At 40.3% G+C, this 22,030-nt stretch overlaps 1 protein-coding gene across 14 annotated transcripts in view; it reads right to left on the bottom strand.

Moving 5' to 3' along the window:
• The window catches only part of MAK (male germ cell associated kinase), a 72,008-nt gene that overhangs the window by 45,172 nt on the left and 4,806 nt on the right, over window positions 1-22,030 (bottom strand). For all 14 annotated transcript variants that reach the window (XM_045497408.1, XM_045497410.1, XM_045497409.1 and 11 more), the window contains 5 exons: window positions 20,050-20,374; window positions 11,273-11,327; window positions 10,488-10,609; window positions 5,945-6,024; window positions 2,992-3,124 (listed from right to left, as the gene is read on the bottom strand). In XM_045497408.1, the coding sequence (XP_045353364.1) occupies window positions 2,992-3,124; window positions 5,945-6,024; window positions 10,488-10,609; window positions 11,273-11,327; window positions 20,050-20,150 (491 nt within the window). In that variant the 5' untranslated portion in view covers window positions 20,151-20,374. The remainder of the gene's footprint in view (window positions 1-2,991; window positions 3,125-5,944; window positions 6,025-10,487; window positions 10,610-11,272; window positions 11,328-20,049; window positions 20,375-22,030) is intronic.

Below are 22,030 nucleotides of genomic sequence, written 5' to 3'. Positions count from 1 at the left end.
GTGTCCAAGTGGCCTAAGATAGGAACTCAAATGAATAAATATGGAAATAAATGCTGTAAGACACGGTTGGGGGGTGGCGGGGAGAAGGGCTCTGAAGGGAAGCAGATACATTCTGAATGAGAACAGTTGTATAATTTTACCAAGCATTGTATCCATGCTATATTTATATGAAGGATAGAAAACAAAAGATTAGCAAAGATTGTCCCTAAGTAGGGTGGGCTTTTTTTCCTTCTTTTTACTTACCAGTTTGAAAGTGCTGATTCCTTCAACTGATTCCATTCCCTTAACTAACATGTATTTTCATGGAGAAAAATACAATTTACGAGAGCAAAGCTACCTGGTAGGAAATATTCTCACTTCTCACTTCTTTTTTTCCATATTGAAATGTGTAGATTTTTCAGCCCAAATGTGTCCCAGTGTGTGTGTGTGGTTTTTTTTTTTTTTTTTTTTTTTTTTTTGCTTTTATCCCGAGTACCTTTCTTTGACAGGTTTATTGAGATATAATTCACATAATGTCATAACATACAACTCTCCATTTAAAAGCGTATGACTCAGGGGCTTTAAGTATATTCATGGAGTGTGTAATCCATCATCACAATCAACTTTGACCATTTTCATTGCCCCCCAAAGAAACCCCATACCTCCCCAAAAACCCTGTATTCCCAGTGTTCTAGCTCTACCGGTGGAACCACACGCTTTCTGGTCCTTGGTGACTGGCCTCTTTCACTTAGCATGTTGTCAAGGTTCGTCCGTGCTGTGGCATGTATCAGTATTTCATGCTTCTTCCTGCCGAATCGTATTCCATGATATGGCCCTAGTATACCTTATTTATCCACTCACCAGTGGACGGGCACTTGGGTTGTTTCCAATTTGGGGCTATTATAAGTGGTGCCGTTGTGAACATGCATGTGTAAGTTTCTGTGAGGATGTGTGTTTCCATTTCCCTGGGCTACGTACCGGAGAAATGTGTGTGGAGTTGCTGGATCACGTAGTAACTGGATGTTTAACCCCTGAGGAACCACTGACTCTTTTGCACCGTTTCACGCTCACACCAGTGATGTGTGAGGGATCCGGTCTCTCCGCGTCCTTGCCAATGCTTGTTACTATGCCTTGAGCTTTTTGTGAGATAAAATTCATTGTTTTGAATGTTTTGCCAAGTTTGGATGCTGAAAACAAGTCTCAATTTCATTCCGTTTCAGTGTGGAACCTAAATTTACCCAGATGAAAACAGATACTCAACCTAAAACAGAACTGAGGTTCCCCCATATCAATTAGTGCTGACTCCAATCTCCCAGTTGCTCAAGAAAAAAAGAAAAAAACAACCTGAAAGTCTCCGACTCCTTTATCTGACACCCCACATCTGATTCACCAGGAAGTCACGGTTGTGCTGCTTAAAAAATACCACCTCCGTGGCCACCAGATCCAAGCCACTGTCACTTCCTGCCAGAATTACTGTAACAGCCTCCTACCTGGTCTCCCTGCTTCTTCCCTAGCTCCTCGGAAACCTGTTTTTAATACAGCAGTGAGAGTGGTACTTCGAAGGCATGTCAGATCCTATCACACCTCTTCTCAATACCCTCCAGGGGCTCCCCAGTTCGCCCGCCCGGATTAACAAGCCACCACAGTCCTTACAATGACCTGTAAGGACCCATGAGATCTGGCCACTCCATACACTCTCTCGCCTCATTTCCTCCTACAGTCGTCCCTGTTCGTTCTGCTCTTGGCAGAATTCACACATGGCGCTCCCGTCTCAAGGCCTTTGCGCTCAGCATTTTGTCTGCGTGAAAGCTCCTTCTTGCCCTGGCTTCTCCTTCTCAGCGAGAGCCTCTCTTCACAATAGCAACATGCCCTGTCCTTCCCCTACCCACCCAACTCCCTGTCCCTCTCCATATTTTATTTTTCTCCATAATAATGTATCACCACCTGATTTACCAATATGCTTGTTTTTCCTGGAATGTAACACACACACACACACACACACACACACAGAAAAGTGCACGTATTGTAAGAGGGCAGCTTGATGGATTTCCACAAATAGAACACACCCACTGACGCAGCACCAAGTTCAAGAAAAACTGAGTGTTGTCAGCATCCCAGGAGGTCCCTCTCCCGCACTGTCACTATTCACGTAACTGCTACCCTGACTGCTGACAGCATACATTAGGTTTCACTTTATATAAGTGGAATCCTACCATATGTACTTTTTTCCTGTTTGGCCTCTTGCTCTCCGCATTATATCTGTGAGACTCAGTCATACTGTTGTGTGTGGCTGTAGGCTTTTCATTCTCATTGCTGTAAAGCATTCTACTGGGTGAATATATTCCACTGCTCCTGATGGACGTTTGGGTAGCTTGCAGTTTGGGACCATTACATGTCTTCTGATGAGGATGTGCATGTCTTTCTGTTGGTAATGCATGACGTTTCTTGGTTTTTGGGTTTTTTTTTTTACGTTTATTTATTTTTGAGACAGACACAGTGTGAGCGGGGGAGGAGCAGAGAGAGAGGGAGACATAGAATCCAAAGCGGGCTCCAGGCTCTGAGCCGTCAGCACAGAGCCTGACGTGGGGCTTGAACTCACGAACCATGAGATCATGACCTGAGCTGAACTTGGATGGTTAACCAACTGAGCCACCCAGGCGCCCCGCCCCCCCATGATGTTTTTATTTGTTTATTGGATGTCATGTAAGCAGCACGAGACAGAGATTTTTTTTCCTGTGACGTTCACTTCCGTGTTCCCCATGCCTGAGATAGAATCTAGCACATAGTACGTGCTCAACAAATGTTTGTCGAATGAATGAATCAATTAATGAAATCCTTTTTCCTTCAGAATAGTCATGACCCAATCCTTCTTTCTCCACAGAATGCAAAAGTCAGTTTTATATTTTGTTTTAAATACTCGATATGGAACCTCCAGAAAGCGATGTAACGATCTTTTGTGGTAAAACTTCAACACAGACATAAACCTCTACAGAATTGCATGAAACTACTCACCATCGGGTAGATACATAATCAGTATATGGTGGCTGTGATCTTAATTCCCTTGCAAGTCCAAAATCAGCAATTTTCACAAGTTCTGGGCCCATACAAAGCAAGTTTTCTGGTTTCATATCCCTATGAAAAAAACCTTGGGAACAGAGAGGGAAAACAATAATTGATCATCACGTTTAAACATACTTGAAACCTAAACAAAATATAACTGAACTTCTCTGTTGTAATTAGGAATGTGAACTTAGGAAAAAAATAAACCCTAACTATTGTCTGAAAGGTGATGATGATGGCAGGCACCCTGCGTTCAAAATAAATTGGCAAGAAAGTTCCCACTGTACCTAAGGTCATTCAAAATTCCCACTTAACACGTATTTCTATTTGTGAATCCGGTAAGTTCAAGCACTGAGCTAGACACTGGCCACATTATGATTATCTCCATTAATTTGCACAACCACCTTAAGGACGTATCATGGTCACTGCTGTGCAGCAGATGAGGAGGGGAAGGGCAGAAGAGGAGGAGCCTAATCAAAGCCCGAGGAAAGCTGCATATTCAGGCTGACGTCACTTACTTGAAAAGTCCGTTAAAGGAAAACGCAACTGCACCCACTTTAGCCAATTCTTTCATTTGCAGTTGTGTTATTTACCAGCTCAGTTCTCCCCTGGTAGCTGCTTTATTGAAAAGCCCAATAATTATAATGGTTATTTACCAGTTCAGCATGTACAATAAATGGTGACTGAAGCTGAAAGGCAGGTCAGTGAACGCGAGGCAGAAAACCCAGGAAGAAGGACATGAAAACCCTCTTCGTACATTTCTAAGGGCCATCTAAAGCACGCCGGTGACACACGGGTGGCCTGTATTCCCATGACCTTGCCAGGCGGGCGAGTCAAGAGGGGGCCTGGTCCCTTGTAGGATCCGCTGTAGGTGATCACTGTGGGAGCGGGTTTCACGTAGCTTCAGCCTGAACTTTTTAAGCCGAGTTTTAAGCCTAAACTTTTCTAATTCCTTCTAAGCCAGTGCGGGCTCTACATTGGTGACATCACAGCAGTTTTGTACCCAGTGTCATCTGGTACTTCGTACTCAAAATAGTTGTCGAGATCCATTTCACAAACTTCCAAGGGAAATACACTGCACTTTTTTTTACCGCGGAGACAAAAATAGGAACACACGTGGTGGTGAGTCGACTGACATAATCCGTAAAATCGTAGAGAATCACACCAATTACATATTTGTACAGTTGAGGTTTTCCCCATTCTCACTAATAGAAGGGTATTGGTAACGTGGTCCTATTTTAACTAAAATATTAGTGTTATTTTGGGACAGCCACTGTGTTAAAAATGTTTGCTCAAAGTAGTACATCTGAGATGCTTGTCCACTATAGCAAGAATAATGTAGCTTCTGTAAAAATATCTATTGTTCTTGGAGTCTGGCGTCCCCAGTCACTGTCATCAGTTGTGGAGCCAACTGCACATCATTTGTGTTCTTTACTTTTAATTTGTCAACCCCCAAGCCAACTTCTTCCTGCAATCTCTTATGCTCTGACATTGCCGGGAGTTCCTCCTATAGACCCAAGCAATCTAAACCAATTTTATTTCTAACCTAAAAAATATCAGTAAATCACAAAAGTCTTTCCAAAAATCAAATAACTCATAATGCTTTTGATTTTTCCGCACATTGGTTTCTACTGGCATAAATTAACTCAGGCAAATATCACGAGTTACCATGCTGGTCAGTATTACAAAATGGGCTGAAGATGGAAAATCCATTATGAACAGTTAAAATAGCATATGTCCTCTATTTCCATGTAATTAATAAATGACTGGCTTTTACCAGTGGGTTGTAGTACGTTACCGTAGGTTTTAGACGTTTAAAGGACCAAAAAGTGGGATTCAGGAATGTTCTGACAATGCTTTTGTGGAATACATAAGTAGCATTTTTATCTATTTATTTAAATGTTTATTCTGAGAGACAGAGAGAGAATGTGTGCTCACGTGAGTGGGAGAGGGGAAGAGAGACAGGGAGAGAGGAAATCCCAAGCAGGCTCTGCTCTATCAGCACAGATCCTGATGCGAGGCTTGATCCCACGAACTGTGAATCCATGACCCGCACCAAAATCAAGAGTCAGCTGACTCACCGGCTGAGCCACCCAGGTGCCCTTAAATAGCATTTTTAGACATTAAATTATCTCGTGTAACAGTTAAAGGGGAGTGTTTCTCCTTTCATATCTTCTCATATAAACTATGGGATGAAACGTGAAAGGAGACTGATGGTGGTGACTTCCAAATGCCTCCATTCAGAACGCAGCGGTGGTCTGGCACAAACCCTTCCAATTTAATATCGGAACATCTAGTGATTCTAAACAAATGTTCGCTAAAAATTTTCATACTAATTATGTTAACTTTTTGCACTAATTATTTTGGTTTCATAGGTATATAAAAGACTATAAATGAAGATCACATAAGTGAGAGATTCATAAAAATAAGACCAAGCACTTTCCTTAATTTCATTCAAAGAACAGAACCGGCAACAATATGAAACACAAAGAACAGAAACAACTAAATGTAAATACTAAGGAAAACTATAAAACACCATAGCATGGGCGCTTTAAACTATTTAAACGTTAATAAGGGGTCATGTGATCAAAGCATTCCGATCTTTTCCAAAAGAAGGGCATTTTGTTTGCTTTGTTTTCATTTCTAAGGTAAAATCAGGGCAGGCGATTATAGGATGGGTTTATTGTAACTGGGACTAACAGCTGATGATCAAAGTGTTAACAAATTCTGCTCTGGAGGAAGATAGTTAGAGATTACAGAAATACCATTTTATATAGTAGGCACATACTCCAAAGTTGTAGTTACTCAATAGAACGTTATTTAACAGTTTATGTACAATTCCTGTACGTGACCTCGTGACCTTGACAGTCATCTAAAGAGGCAGGGAAATGAAATTTAAACCTACCATGTTTATGGATGAATGCCAGTCCTTGTAATATTTGATACATAATATTTCTGATGACTGACTCAGGGAACAGCTTGTCTCTGTGAAGACAGGAACAAATAAACAGTCAAACAGTCGTGTAACTCTGTTAACCAACCAACCAAAACAAACAAGAAACGAGATGTTCTTCCTCCCTCGGAGCCCCTGTTAGCCTCATGATACTGGTTAAAGGTAGCTCTATAGTTGTTGAAAGGTTGTAAATTTGAAACGTGACCATTAGAATTTTTGTTTGTTTTGATGTTCGGTAAAAACTCAAACCCAGTAACGAATGTATCTGCACAAATATTCAATAGCTAAATTTTAAACTGTCCCAAGAGAAGCAAAGTAAATTGGAAAACTCCTAATAGTCAAGTATGCCAGGTGTGCAAATCTGTGTGATTGAGGCTTTAAGAGTTTTAGGGGCATAACTGCTTCAGTTCTGTATTGCCTACTGGTACTGTCCAATGGAAAAATATATTAAGAGCCACAAATGAGAAACACTTATGTGTTTACTTTTTTTCTAGTAGCCACATTAAAACAAATGACACAGGTGAAATTAATTTTTAACAATATTTCATTTAGTATCTATACCAGGTATCATTTCAACATGTAGTCAATATAAAAATTATTAATGAATTTACTTTTTTTTTTGGACCAAGTTTTCAAAGTCTGGTGTGTATTTTTATTTTACCTTTAAAGAACATCTCAGTCCAGACGAGCCACGTTTCAGGAGTTCGAGAGCCACATGTGACTACTAGCTACAGTATTGGACGGTGCCGCTTTATATGGTATTTACATAAAGACCCTAATAAAGCCTAAATTAAGACTGAAACATATGAGTTGTTAACATGAATTAATTCTCTTTGACCCTGAAACCAAGCAGTGTTTTAGAAGTAATCATTTTAAGCTTTTAAAGCTCATCATAATTTCAACATTTTCTAACATCTTTATCACAGCATGATTGATTGGGTTAAAGTGGGTTTTTTTTTATGTTTATTTATTTTTGAGAGAGAGAGAGAGAGACGGAGAGTGAGTGGGGGATGGGCTGAGAGAGAGGGAAACACAGAAGCTGAAGCAGGCTCCAGGTTCTGAGCTGTCAGCACAGAGCCCGACGTGGGGCTCAAACTCATAAACCGTGAGATCATGACCTGGGCCCAAGTCTGACGCTTAACGTTTGACTGAGCCACCCAGGCGCCCCTGGATTCGAATGTTTATTCAAAATGCTCTCAACATATGGAAAATGGCCTATTTCTGAATATTACATTGTTAACTATATTATATGCTTATGTAATGTTCTAAAATATCTCACCAAATGGGCTAAAAACACACAATAGAGAAAGATACACACTGATCTTATATAAAGCTTGAAAATACTATCGATCATATATATTATTGAAATATTTTTTTTAAGTTATTTATTTATTTATTTATTTATGTTAGTAATCTGTACACCCAACATGGGGCTTGAACTCACGACCCTAGGATTAAGAGTCACATGTCTTTCCAACTGAGCCAGACCCATATTATTGAAATTTTTTTAAAATACATTTTAAGGGGCGCCTGGGTGGCGCAGTCGGTTAAGCGTCCGACTTCAGCCAGGTCACGATCTCGCGGTCCGTGAGTTCGAGTCCCGCATCAGGCTCTGGGCTGATGGCTCAGAGCCTGGAGCCTGTTTCCGATTCTGTGTCTCCCTCTCTCTCTCTGCGCCTCCCCCATTCATGCTCTGTCTCTCTCTGTCCCAAAAATAAATAAACGTTGAAAAAAAAAAATAAAATAAAATACATTTTAAAAGAAACAAAATATTTTTATCCTTGCCAACAATTTAAATTATATAATGAATGCTATAAATTAAAGGTACAGTTATAGCATCAGAGCAAAGGTTTATATCTATTGGCCTTCAGTTAAAATAGAAAGAAAGATTATGTGAATAAAAAAGGCTTTTAAATTAATCTTGATCCTCAAAATAATGCTTCAGGAAGTTAAGCTACCAAAAACAAAGTGTAAGAAAGCCACTTAGCCTCAAATAGCTCTTTGCCATGTACAACTGTTGTTAAATTTATCCCTTTTACATTGACTAATCATCAAACAGTATCATTTTTATTTCCACTTAATTTAGAAATCATGAACTAAATCAGGACTAAATCATGAAATTCCAAACTTGACTATTTTTATTGTTCCTTTGCTATCGCATTATCCACTCAGCACAGATTTATATATTTTTAAAATCAGATGAAAGTATAACATTTTAAATATTTATATTTACTTAATATCTTTTTTTAAAAATATCTTTTTCGGGCGCCTGGGTGGCTCAGTAGGTTGAGTGTCCGACTTCGGCTCAGGTCATGATCGGGTGGTCTGTGAGTTTGAGCCCCACGTGGGGCTCTGTGCTGACGGCTTAAGAGCCTGGAGCCTGCTTCGGATTCTGTGTCTCCCTCTCTCTCTGCCCCTCCCCCACTCATGCTCTCTCTCCGTCTCAGAAATAAACACTAAAAAAATTTTTTTTTAAATATATCTTTTTCTTCCACAACTATATCTCAATATATCATTTCATACATTTTAAAGAGTATGATTATTAGAAGCCAAACATTTAGGACTATCCATCATCACCTGATTAAAAAACTATTTTGATTTTTCAGTATTCTGGTCCAATACTAATCCATTTACATGTATAACTTTTATATTACGTTTCAATGTTACATAATTATAATTTTTATTTGTTTTATTATCCATTCATAGGCATTTTCATATTCATTATAATTATCACTTTTAATGACTACAAAATAATCTCATCAGTATAATTAACGTATTCTCCCCCTGATAGTTATTTCTTTTAAATAAAAGAGAGGAGTGAAGCATGGTATAGCCATTTAACAGAACATACTACCAATAGTAACTGAAGATTATGTATCAGCAAAACAAAACGCTTGTAAGTGAATCAATCAAATAAAAAAGTTATCACCACTAAAACTGAAACTAAGTAAAAAAAAAACCATGCATGCCTGTTTCCATGGGCTAGAAAGAGCTGGAGAAAAATAAACACTGATTTGAGGGGTTGAAATTTTCTTTACCATTATTTTAACTGCTATTAATGATAGGACATTAGCCTGTGGAGCATAACAGGCATTCAATAAGTATGTTTTGAAAGAAGGAAAAATGTGATTAAAGAAAAATCCACTCACCACCCTTAAGGATTACTTTGAGTGGGTATGTATGTGTGTATGAAAGAGATACAGAGATAGCAATCAGCATTCCACTGGGAAGTGTGTTTATAAAGTATTATAGGATCTTTTGTTGAACACCTCTGGCTTTAAAAGCGGGTAAAATGGGGGCGCCTGGGTGGCTCGGTTGGTTAAGCATCTGACTCTTGATTTCTGCTCAGATCGTGATCTCATGGTTGGTGAGATTGAGCCCCGTGTGGGCTCTCCACTGTCAGCGCAGCAAATAAATAAACTTAAAAAAAAAAAAAAATCAAGATAAATATTTCATATAAACACACACACTATCTATACTTTTTGAAACAAAACCTGGGGGCGCCTGGGTGGCGCAGTCGGTTAAGCGTCCGACTTCAGCCAGGTCACGATCTCGCGGTCCGTGAGTTCGAGCCCCGCGTCGGGCTCTGGGCTGATGGCTCAGAGCCTGGAGCCTGTTTCCGATTCTGTGTCTCCGTCTCTCTCTGCCCCTCCCCCGTTCATGCTCTGTCTCTCTCTGTCCCAAAAATAAATAAACGTTGAAAAAAAAAAAAAAAAAAGAAACAAAACCTGTCTACAGTTGAATGCTCAGTAATAAAGCTGGCCTTGGACAAAATTGAGAAAATTTTCATTGCTTCATTACTCTCTCCGGCACTTTGTGAAAGGTTCATGAAAGAAGGGAGGAAGGAAGCAGGTTTCATGAAGGGATCTAGTAAGTTCATTTATTAGAACATTTAAGTGAAAGATAAGACTTGATGTGTTACCAATTCCAAAGAAATCCTCATTTTAATTTCTAAACGTGTGAAGAGAGAGAGCTTCAGTCATGTGCCACGAGCTCGGGGAGGTTAATATTTTCGTGGTAGCTACTGGTCACATGTGGGAGATTAATGTCCATTTTACCTGCTTTAAAAAAAAATGTTTACTTTACAGAGAAAGAAAGAGAGAGAGAGAGAGCACATGAGTCGGGGAGAGGCAGAGAGAGAGGGAGAGACAGAATCCCAAGCAGGCTCTATGCTGTCAGCACAGAGTCCGACACAGGGCTCGATCTCATGAACCATGAGATCCGGACCTGAGCCGAAGTCAAGAGTCAGACGCTTCACTGACTGAGTCGCCCAGGTGTCCCTACCTTGACTTTTACGAGATGACACCAGAAAAATGGTGGCTGTGTCATAGCTGGTTCTTCTTCGAGTTATGAGGATATCAGCTAATTAGTTTACATTCACTCTCGGGGTGACAAACCCTTCATGCTGTAAAGTGTGACGTGTTGAAGGGATCCAAGGAACTCAGAGAGGAGGTAACAGGGAAAAAATTATGGTTTTCGTAAAATAAAGACATACCTGTCTTTCATTAATTGATAGAGGTTTTCTTTCATATATTCAAATATAAAATAGAGATGATCATTTTCTCTGATAACTTCTTTTAGTTTGATCACGTTGGCGTGGTTAAGCTTCTTCAGAGACTGCAGCACAGCAAATACGCAATAAAATTCTTAAAGCCAAGTTATAGAAGTTGGCAAAACCTCATCAGTGCTACCTATGATAATTACCTGAAGTGATCTTCTGAACTCATTAATGAATTAAGTTTCAGTGTCTACAATATTTTACATGACTAAGTTAAAGTAAGCAGTGATTGTTTCCAGTAATGAATGGAAGGGCCAACATAAACAGTCGATGTTACCCACCAAACGTTTTAATCTGTCACTTTTGTCTCTCCGTCTATTCAACAGGTTTAACTTTTTTCTGACTTAACTGTGTGACATTCCATACAAATGTCTCCAAAAATGTATCCAGGTCATACAGCGTAACATAGAAAGAAATGGTTTGTGGTTGTTAAAAGTGGTCTTTCCTTTGATAGCATGAAGGAAAGTGCTCTTTTAAAAGTGAGAGTGTATACTTTCAAATATGAGGGTAGAGTTATTTTCTGTTCTCCACTGACATTTGGATGGGGAATGAGAAATTACTTTACGTAGGAAGATAAAAAAAAACCCGTAAGAAATACAGTTATCTTTGGACTGCTTCCTACAAAGAACAGAACAACCCCTTTAGCAGCCATCTTCAGAAATGGGACAGGGTGAGGCAGAGTTAAGGCCTCCTTGGGTTCTTTCCATCCGTAGGCTTTTTACCTTAACTTCTCTCAAGTTCATACATTCATCCCAAGAATAGAACTTTCTCTTCATCCTGAAATAAAATAAGACAAGTTTAGTGTACAGGGACAGGATTTCCAACACCAAAAACACTGTTGGCTTTCTTACTCTAGTTTCCATTTTGGGCAAGCTATGATCTCTCTCTTCCTCCTCCTTAAAAGGGTGCCACCTCCCTTCTGTATATCTCAAGGCTGTTTGGTACAGGTTCACACTTATGTCATACCTGAAATTCTGCTTTAAACACAATGGTGAAAGTGTTACCATTAATCTTCCTTTCTGGGTGAATTCTCGCATGTCTCTAATCAGTTGATTGTGTTTTTCTAACAGGGCCTCTTACAAATCTCTTTCTAGAACTTAACAGATAAATATGAAACACTCAGGTGGAGAGGGGAAGGAAGTCATAAATTTTGGGAGCAAATGTAGTAAAATAATTTGATGTGTCAAATTCTGTATCATTACCCCAGCTTTAAACAGGAAGCCCATAGGGGCGCCTGGGTGGCGCAGTCGGTGAAGCGTCCGACTTCAGCCAGGTCACGATCTCGCGGTCCGTGAGTTCGAGCCCCGCGTCGGGCTCTGGGCTGATGGCTCAGAGCCTGGAGCCTGTTTACGATTCTGTGTCTCCCTCTCTCTCTGCCCCTCCCCCGTTCATGCTCTGTCTCTCTCTGTCCCAAAAATAAATAAAAAAACAAAGTTGAAAAAAAAAAAAATTTAAACATGAAGCCCATAAAGTTAAGTGATTCAAGTCAATAAAAATTCAAAAGTAACCAAACCTTAGAAATAGCTTTCTTTTCAAAAAGATTTTGTTCTTAATTTTTATTCTTGAAGTATAGTTGACATACAATGTTGTATTGGTTTCAGGTATATAACATAGTGATTCGAAAATTATGTACATTATGAAATGCTCACCATAAGTGTAGTCCCCATCCGTCACCATACAATGTAACTACAGTATTATTGACTATTCCCTTTGCTGTACTTTAAAAAATTTCCACATATGCGTGAAATCATATGGCATTTGTCTTTCTCTGACTTATTTTGCTTAGCATAGTACTCTCTAGCTCCATCCACGTCATTGCAAATCACAAGATATCATTCTTTTTTAATGGCTGAGTAATATTCCTCTGGAGTGTGTGTGTGTGTGTGTGTGTGTGTGTAATTATCACTTTATATATATAATTTATATAAATTTATGTAAGTATACGTATATTTATATAGGTATATAAGTATATTTATATATACTTTTATATATGTTATATAAAATATATAAAGTATATATTAAAATATATAAATATATAATATTATATAAGTATATATATTATATTACTAGTATATTAATGGTATATATAATATATACTACATGAATTATATATTGTATAAATATATTGTATAAATACAACATATATTATATAAACTACAATAATATATAAAATTACATCCAATATATATTTATACATACATATATAAAAATAAAAATATATATTATATAATATGTATAAATTATATATATAAATTATATAATATATATGAATTATATATAAATTATATATGTTATATATATATCAATTATATAATATATTTATTTATATATATAATATATACCTATATCTATAATTATCACACACACACACACACACACACACACACACACATATACTGCATCTTCTTTATCCATTCATCTATCAAGGGACACGGGTTGCTTTCATATCTTGATTATTATAAATGATCCTGTGGTAAACACAGGGGTGCATATATCTTTTCGAATTAGTGTTTTTCATTTTTGTGGGGTAAATACCCTGTAATAGAATTCCTAAGTCGTATGGTATTTCTATTTTTAATTTTTTTTTTTAATTTTTTTTTTTTTAATGATTATTTATTTTTGAGACAGAGAGAGGCAGAGCATGAACAGGGGAGGGGCAGAGAGAGAGGGAGACACAGAATCTGAAACAGGCTCCAGGCTCTGAGCCGTCAGCACAGAGCCCGACGTGGGGCTCGAACTCACGGACCGTGAGATCATGACCTGAGCCGAAGTCGGACGCTTAACCGACCAAGCCACCCAGGCGCCCCTCTATTTTTAATTTTTTGAGGAACCTGCATACTGCTTTCCACAGTGCCTGCACCAGTTTACATTCCCACCAACAGTGCACAAGGGTTCCATTTTCTCCACATCCTCACCAACACTTATTACTTCTTGTCATTTTCATTTGAACCATTCTGACAAATGTGAGGTGGTATCTCATTGTGGATTTGATTTGTATTTCCCCGATGATTAGTGACGTTGAGCATCTTTTCGTGTGTCTGTTGGCCATCTGTATTTCTTCTTTGGAAAAACGTCTATTCAGGTCCCCTGTCCATTTTTTATTTGGATTGGTTTTTTTGGTGTTGAGTTGTATAAGTTCTTTATATATTTTGGGTATTAATTCCTCATCAGATATACTATTTGCAAATATCTTCTCCCATTCAGTAGGTTGCCCAGAAATAGCTTTCTTGAATTTTGTTCTTTACTTTCCCTCTTCCATCCCAGTGTTACCATTAGGGATAAATATACCAGAAGTAATAAAGTAATAAAGGCAACAAAATAATTCCACTATATACACCGCAGGTAGAAGTTGTATTTTTATATGAACAGATTTTTAGTCACCGTGCAAAATGGGACACGAGAAAAAAGAGGATTCACGTTCTAAAAAAAAGTTTCCTCGGGGAGCCTGGGTGGCTCAGTCGGTTACGCGGCCGACTTCGGCTCAGGTCACGATCTCAGGGTCGGTGAGTTCGAGCCCCGCATCGGGCTCTGGGCTGATGGCTCCGATTAAAAAAAAAAACAGTTTCCTCGTGTATAGAAATTACAAGGCTGGATTATGAAAATAAAGACCCTATATGCCTTGCTGCTTTCATTTAGTAGTATAATCTCCTACTGATATGTTCTAGAAGATTCTCAGGAAGCTTAAGTCATCTTTATTGATTAAACTAATTCCTGTAGGAATTATTCAGAGCCCTTACAAGAGTGTCATACACAAGGGTAAGGAAATGAGTAAATGAATGCAGCACGCCATGGTAGCTAAGAATGTGGCCTGTGGGGTATCTGGGTGGCTAAGTCGGTTGAGCGTCAGACTCTTGATTTTGGCTCAGGTCATGATCCCAGGGTTGTAGGACTGAGCCCACATCAGGCTCTGTGCTGAACGTACACCCTGCTTAAGATTCTCTCTCCCTCTCTCTCTGCCCCTCTCCCTTGCTTGTGAACTCTCTCTGTCTCTGTCTCTGTCTCTCTCTCTCTAAAATAAATAAATGAAAAAAAAATTTTTTTTAAGAACGTGGGCTGTGGCATTGCCCTGCTGGATTCAGATCCTTGCTCAGTGGCTTACGGATTGTGTGACCTTGTACAGATGGCCCATTGACGATTCTGTGCCCCAAATTCTGTAGCTACAAAGTAGAAACCACTGCCTATGAAAAGGTCATTGTAAACTGCTTCGTTCAGCACTCAGTAAATACTGGATGGTCTTGTTTTTGCCAATATCGGTGATCAGCGACAATAAGACATGAATGGCATCACTGCTATTATTTCTAAAATATCCTTAGTGAATCAGAATTTCATTTATACTCATTAAGGTGCTATGCCCAACTAATCATCTATTCCCAACGAGTCATCTTTTTTTTTTAAAGTTTATTTATTTTGAGAGAGAGAGAGCACATGCAAGCAGGGGAGAGGCTGAGAGAGGGAGAGAGAAGAGAATCCCAAGCAGGCTCTGCACTGTCAGCACAGAGCCTGATGTGGGGCTTGAACTCACAAACCGTGAGATCATGACCTGAGCCAAAACCAAGAGTTGGATGCTAAACTGACTGAGCCACCCAGGTGCCCCAGCCCAACTCATCCTCTTAAGAAAAGGATGGTACTGTTGCTAGGTTACTGCTCCTACTCTGCTTTTTCTCCATAGCACTTATTATGACCTCTAACATACTGTCGAATACTTACTTATGATGTTGAGTCCTCCCCTCTCCTCAAATGTAAGCTCCTTGGGGACACCCCTACATGCCTAGAGCAGTTTTTGGCATACAGTAAGTGCTCAATAAATATTTACTACCTGAATGGATGAATTTCTGTGCTCACAGATGGGCTCATGAGGAACTATCCCACAAACAGGAGACCCTCAGAAATAGAATTGCCTTTCAAGTCCTTAAAAAGTAGAGAGTTTAGGGGCGCCTGGGTGGCGCAGTCGGTTAAGCGTCTGACTTCAGCCAGGTCACGATCTCGCGGTCCGGGAGTTCGAGCCCCGCGTCAGGCTCTGGGCTGATGGCTCAGAGCCTGGAGCCTGTTTCCGATTCTGTGTCTCCCTCTCTCTCTGCCCCTCCCCCGTTCATGCTCTGTCTCTCTCTGTCCCAAAAATAAATAAACGTTGAAAAAAAAATTAAAAAAAAAAAGTAGAGAGTTTAATAAATAGTTTACATTTAATGAGATAAGAGGATCTTACTGCTACCCACGAGAATGAATGGTGTTGCAGCTTTTTTTTTCTTAAATGGCAGCAGATAATACAAGGGGATCCATAATACATGTGATCCATTTCTAGCCAATAAGATGTAAAAAAAATTTTTTAACATTTATTTATTTTTGAGACAGAGAGAGACAGAGCATGAACGGGGGAGGGTCAGAGAGAGAGAGGGAGACACAGAATCTGAAGCAGGATCCAGGCTCTGAGCTGTCAGCACAAAGCCCGACACGGGGCTTGAACTCCTGGACCATGAGATCATGATCTGAGCTGAAGTCAGACGCTCAACTGACTGAGCCATCCAGGTGCCCCTAGCCCAGACCTGTTTTGAATGCAAATATTCAGTTACCTATAGGCGCCTTAAAGCTATTATGTCCACAAGTGAACCCAGCTTTACCGCTAAGCCTGTGATTTCCCCTGTCATGGAGAATGGCACCACCACTAGGCATTTCAGCAAGAAGCCCAGGAGTGAGCCCGGACTCTTCCACATGCTTTCCTCCTTTCCGCCATGCCCAGTCACCAGTTTCTACAGAGCCTGGCTCCTAAATGTCTCTTGAGTGCTTCCACTTCTGTCCATACCCAATGCTATCTTCCTAGACCTGTCACCACCACCTCTAACCACGAGGACTACACCAGCCTCCTGACTGGTCACCTCATGTCCAGCCTTGACCTCTTTGATCAGGTATCCGCTCTTTTGCCAAAGGGACCATTCTACAGCAGTACTGGATCGTATCGACTCTCCTGCTTAAAACCCTTCATCGCCTTCTAGTCAAGCTACACGAACTCATTGCCCTGGCTTTGTGACTTCACCCTTTAGCCTCATGACCCTCCTCTGCCGCACTCAGAACCTACACTCGGGCCACCTACCCTTCTTTCAGCTATGCAGCCCACGCAAGCCTTCCTATTCTCTTGCCTCCCGGCCATCATACGTATTATCCTTGCTGCTTAGAGCATTCTTCTCCCTCCTCTTTTTCTTGGTATTTTTTTTCCCCTCACTCTTGAGATCTCATTTTCTACGGGAAGCTTCCAGCATATTTCTCCAGCATCACTTCTCTGTGCTCCCCTGGGACCCGTTATTCCCCCATGAGAAGACTTACCATATTTTATGTCATAATTTGTCCAATCTGTTGGTTTTCCTCACTTACATTGTAACTCATCTATCTCATTCCCATTTCGGCCTGAGCACGAGTGTGGTGGGAGCTTGACAATTAATGTGCTGAATGGACATTTAACTTTTTCTCAAGCCTTCCACATGACTCCTCCTCCTTCTCATTCATTTTTGCTGTGTCCTTACTTAAGTTAGGAACACGTTCTAGCACATGGTTTGACTATCGAAAAGCCGCTCTTTCTTTCCTCTTTACTAACACAGCTCAGGGTACAAAATGTTCAGCGAAGTACTCAGCTTCCCAGCCTCCCTCCCGAATAGCCGGGTGCTCTATGTGACACGCTTCCGGCCAATGAGAAGTAACCAGAGGTCTTCTGGATGGAGGTGAGGCGCCTATTTTGTGAAGACAACAGAACTTAGGTCTGTGAAAACAGCATGCACAAGGTACTAGCCCTGGGCTGCCTACCTCCAGACTTTTTATTATGTGAGAGAAATAAATCTCTAAGTTACTTGTTAAGTTAAATGCCTGTTTAAGTTATTTGGTTAGTTTTTTTTTTTTTTTTTTATTTCAAACCCCAAAGCATTCCTAAATTATATGCATATGGCCTCTTCTCAGCCCTCAAATGAATTTGACTTCTTACAGTTTTAGACGCCTCAGTGCTTTCAAGGCTCTACTCAGATCTACGCAGGCGAGGCCTCGTTCCCCATTTTACGAACTGGGACCGTGAGACACACACGTGATTTTGCCACCCGCAAGACACGATGAGCATTTTGTAAAATAAAACCAACACCAGTAATAATGTTGCATGATTCCACTGGACCTCATCTCCGTCCTCATTTTTTACCCACTTCCCAGAGGCCACAGCTTTCGTGAGTTGTATGTGTTGCTTTCCAGGTCTTTCAAAACATTTTATATATAAATTTACATATAATGAAGTATTTGTGTGAGTGCATACAATTATTTAATCTACAAATAGGGATGATTTCATCTCATTTTGGCTAATACTTATCCCCCCTTTTTTTCCTCTTATTGCATTAATTAATTAGATCACCAATGCAATCTTAATTAGTAGAAATATGGCAAGCAGTCTGGCCTTAAAACCAACTCTACTGGCAATACTTCTAATATTTCGACATAAAGATGATGCAGCATATAAGTCTTATCAAGTTAGGGAAGTTTCTTTTTATTCCTATTTGCTAAGAGGTTTTTTGGTTGTTTTTTTTTTCCCAGTCATGAATGGGTATTGAATTTTACTAAGCCCACTCGGTAAATATTTCATTTCAGTTATGGTACATTGTACATTTATTTGATAATAATGGCTACTGTCAATATTTTATAAAACTATTTCCTTAAACATGTAATGTTTTAGATCATGACATTTTCGAGTTTTTAACGCTTGGTGAGCATTTGTTAAAGCATTTAAATTTTAGATTGCCATCACTTGGCTGATTTGGCAATTGGTCTCCAAGACTCGTTCTGAAGGAAGGCGACAGCCACGTCATGAGAATATTCAAGCAACCCTCTGTGGAGGCCCATGTGAAGAGGCCACTTCTCAGCCAGTGAGTGAGTGTTCTGGGCTACACTGTGCCCACCCCTGCACACAAACCCATATGCTGAAGTCCTAACCCCCAGCACCTCAGACTGTGACCTGATTTGGAAACGGGCCTTTACAGTGGCAGTGAGGGTAAAATGAAGTTATTAGGGTGGAACTTATTCCAGTGTGACTGGTGTTCTTACAAAAGGGGGAAATTTGCACACAGAGATATGCACAGAAGGAAGATCATGTGGAAGACAGACAGGGAGAAAATGCCATCTAGAAGCCAACGAGAGGGACCTCGAACAGATCCTTCCTTCATGGCCCTCAGAAGGAGCCAGGCCTTCTGACACCTTGATTTTAGACTTCCAGCCTCCAGAACTGAAAATCTGTACATTTCTCTCATTTCAGCTGCACAGTCTGTAGCTTCCGCTTTGTTACAGCAGCCTATTTATTGGCTTCATTTCCCCCCACCAAATCCACGTTGAAGTTCTAACTCCCAGGAACTGAGTGTGATTGTATTTTAAAGACAGACTTGAACGAATTAAGGTTACACGAGGTCTTTAGGGTGGGTCCTAATCTGATATTACTAGTGTCCTTATAAGGAGATTAGGACACCTTGAGAGGACACAGGCAGAACACGGCCATCTGGGAGCCGAGAAGAGAGGCGACGGGAGAAACCAACTCGGCTGACGCCTCCATCTCTGACTTCCAGCCTCCAGAGCTGTGAAGAAAGCAACCTGCTGTTTCAGACACTCGGTCTGTGCTCCTTCTCTTATAGCAGCCCTAGCAATCTCATCTAGTGAACCACCTTCGAAGTGGACGCTCGGTCCCAGTCCAGCCTTCGGATGACTGTGAGTCATGAGACACCTGGAGCCAGAACCGTCCAGCTAAGCTCCCCCGAAACTCCTGACCCACACAAAGTGTGAATTAATAAAGGTTTGTTCTTGTTTTAAATCACTAAGCTTTGGAGTAACTTTTTTACGTATAATAGATACGAAATACGATAGCTTAAGAAGGTAAGTAAGTTGGGGCGCCTCGGTGGCTCAGTCGGTTGAGCGTCCAACTCTTGACTTCAGTTCAGATCATGATCTCACGGTTCATGGATTCGAGCCCCGCATCCAGCTCTGTGCTGACAGCGTAAGAGCCTGCTGGGGATCCTTTCTCTCTCTCTCTGACCCTGCCCCCACCCCACCAAATCAATAAATAAACTTAAAAAAAAAAAGAAGATGATTAAGTTAATAATAGTTAATTCTATCTCATTGGTAAGCTTAGGAAAGTACCATACGCCATTCAGAACTCGACTGGTCCTATGAATACCATCTTTCAAGGCCTATTAATTTAAAGCAATCATATGCTCTACTCTACTCAACTTTAAATTCTAAACACTTTCCAAACATTGCCTTCAGTTTCAGTTCATATTTCTCAGGCGTAAAAAGCAGAGCACTTCTATTTTTCGATCATTAATGTAGCCGGACAAACCAGAAAACTGAAACAATGTGCGCGGGGAATCCCGTTTGGCAGCGTTTCTCCAGAACGGCAGTCCCCATTAGCCAAACAAGCATGGGGTCCGAGCTAGACCTCTCTCTAAAGAAAAGGCAAAGATCGGACGTTCAAAGTCAGCCGCGTCGCGCACGGTACCTTTTGATGGCCACCAGCTCCCCAGATTCGTTACTCTTGCCCATCAGAACGCTTCCATACGTGCCGTCCCCCAGCTGCCTCATGGTTGTATATCGGTTCATCTCGGAAAAATAATGCAACACAACTTGTTGACTGAGACGACTCCCTTGTTGAATATAAACGTAAGTGCTTCCTTATTCGTCTTTTTCCCTTGGACTGTTGTTGCTACACTGGTGACAGCTGTGTCATCGTTAAACACAGGCTCTTGCCCAAGATTACGTAGGTTCATGAAATACAGGAATAAGGAATCTGGCAAGGAAACGGTGCTTTCATTCTTACGAACACCCTATAGAAGAAAGAAAACAACAAGATGAATAAAAGGAATTTTCATTAAAGAATCTCTTCAAACATCTCCTGGTAACCTAAGCACGGGGAAGAATTATAATATGTATGCCAGTATGCTAACCATTTGTCAGTCAGTCCTTTGTGCTATGTGGAATGGAGTTCACGGAAGCAGACTGCTAATACTCATTTATGAAATCTTCATTTCCATGGCACTGTGTTATTTATCCCATGAATATTCAGTAAATACTGGCTGAATTTGTATGATTCCTTTTATACTGAATATAACCTATATTATTCCAAATCAGGCACTGGAAAATCACCATCTATTCTATATCCATTCTTTGAATCAGTTTTTGCATCACATTTACTTGGCCCATGATCCCTTCTATGAAACTCCTGGGCCAGCTGTACTCGGAATCAGGAATCTGCACATTTTAGAAAAGTCATATGGTTGGGGCGCCTGGGTGGCTCAGTCGGTTGAGCGTCTGACTTCGGCTCGGGCCACGATCTCCCAGCTCGTGGGTTTGAGCCTGGCATCGGGCTCTGTGCTGGGGTCAGCTCGGAGCCTGCTTCAGATTCTGTGTCTCCCTCTCTCTCTGCCCCTAACCCACTTGCATTCTATCTCTGTCTCTCTCAAAAATAAAGAAACATTAAAAAAAATTTTTTTAAGTCGTATGGTGAATATACCATATGTTACGTAACACTTCCCAAACAGCATCTTAATCTAGCTGTAGAAAAATATATGAAAAGTACACCACCCACTAAAATAAACGAAGGCTATAATGGCATAACATTGTTACAAATTTATTTAAAAAGTTTTCATTTTGGGGTGCCTGAGTGGCTCAGTTGGTTAAGCATCTGAATTTTGATTTCAGCTCAAGTCCTAATCTCATGGGTTGTGGGTTCGAGCCCCGTGTAGGGCTCCTTGCTGAGAGCACAGAGCCTGCTGGGGATTCTCTGTGACCCTTTGGCCTTCCCCCACTTGTGCTCTTTCTCTCTCTCTCTCTCAAAATAAATAAACATTTAAAAAAATCTGTCATTCTGTCATTATACAGCTTGTATAACAGAATGTTATATGCTTAGTTGCAGAGGATCATAAAATGCTTGGCACCATTAAAATAGTTGGTGTTAAAATGCCTGTTACAATTTGGTGCTTCATTCAAAGGTTCCTTTTCTTTCACTGTAACACTGTTTCATTTCCACCAAATAAAATCATAGGAATCATTTCTCTATTATGTGCAGAAGTTTAGGACCCACAGAGACATGTCGTAGTTGGCAAAGTACCCAAGGCTTCCAAAAGAAGACTTTCGGGAAAAAGAAACAAACATGTGCAGGGAAGGACAATAAAATGTTGTTTCCCAAGACAGGAATGTATTTGTCCACAGGAAATGTGGGAAGAACCCTGGGGGGCTTTTAAATAACAGGGAGTGTGTATTTGTTTACCATTTATTTTACTTCATGTAGATCATAACCCCTTCAAAGTCAGGTGCGAATTAATGTAGGTTGTGCTAACTCTGAAGCCAGGATCTTAAAAAAGAGATCACAGCAGTAGTGGTAGATTCCATATCTACTTAGAGGTCCTTCCTCAGCTTAAGTCTGAGCTACTGGGCTTAATGGACGCCAACAAATGACTCCCCATTTGCCTAAAAATGAAGTT

This window comes from Leopardus geoffroyi, chromosome B2 (assembly GCF_018350155.1).
Source record: "Leopardus geoffroyi isolate Oge1 chromosome B2, O.geoffroyi_Oge1_pat1.0, whole genome shotgun sequence".
Taxonomy (NCBI): Eukaryota; Metazoa; Chordata; class Mammalia; order Carnivora; family Felidae; genus Leopardus; species Leopardus geoffroyi.
Note: the sequence above shows the minus strand (reverse complement) of the source record. Positions and strands in the feature narration are given on the sequence as shown.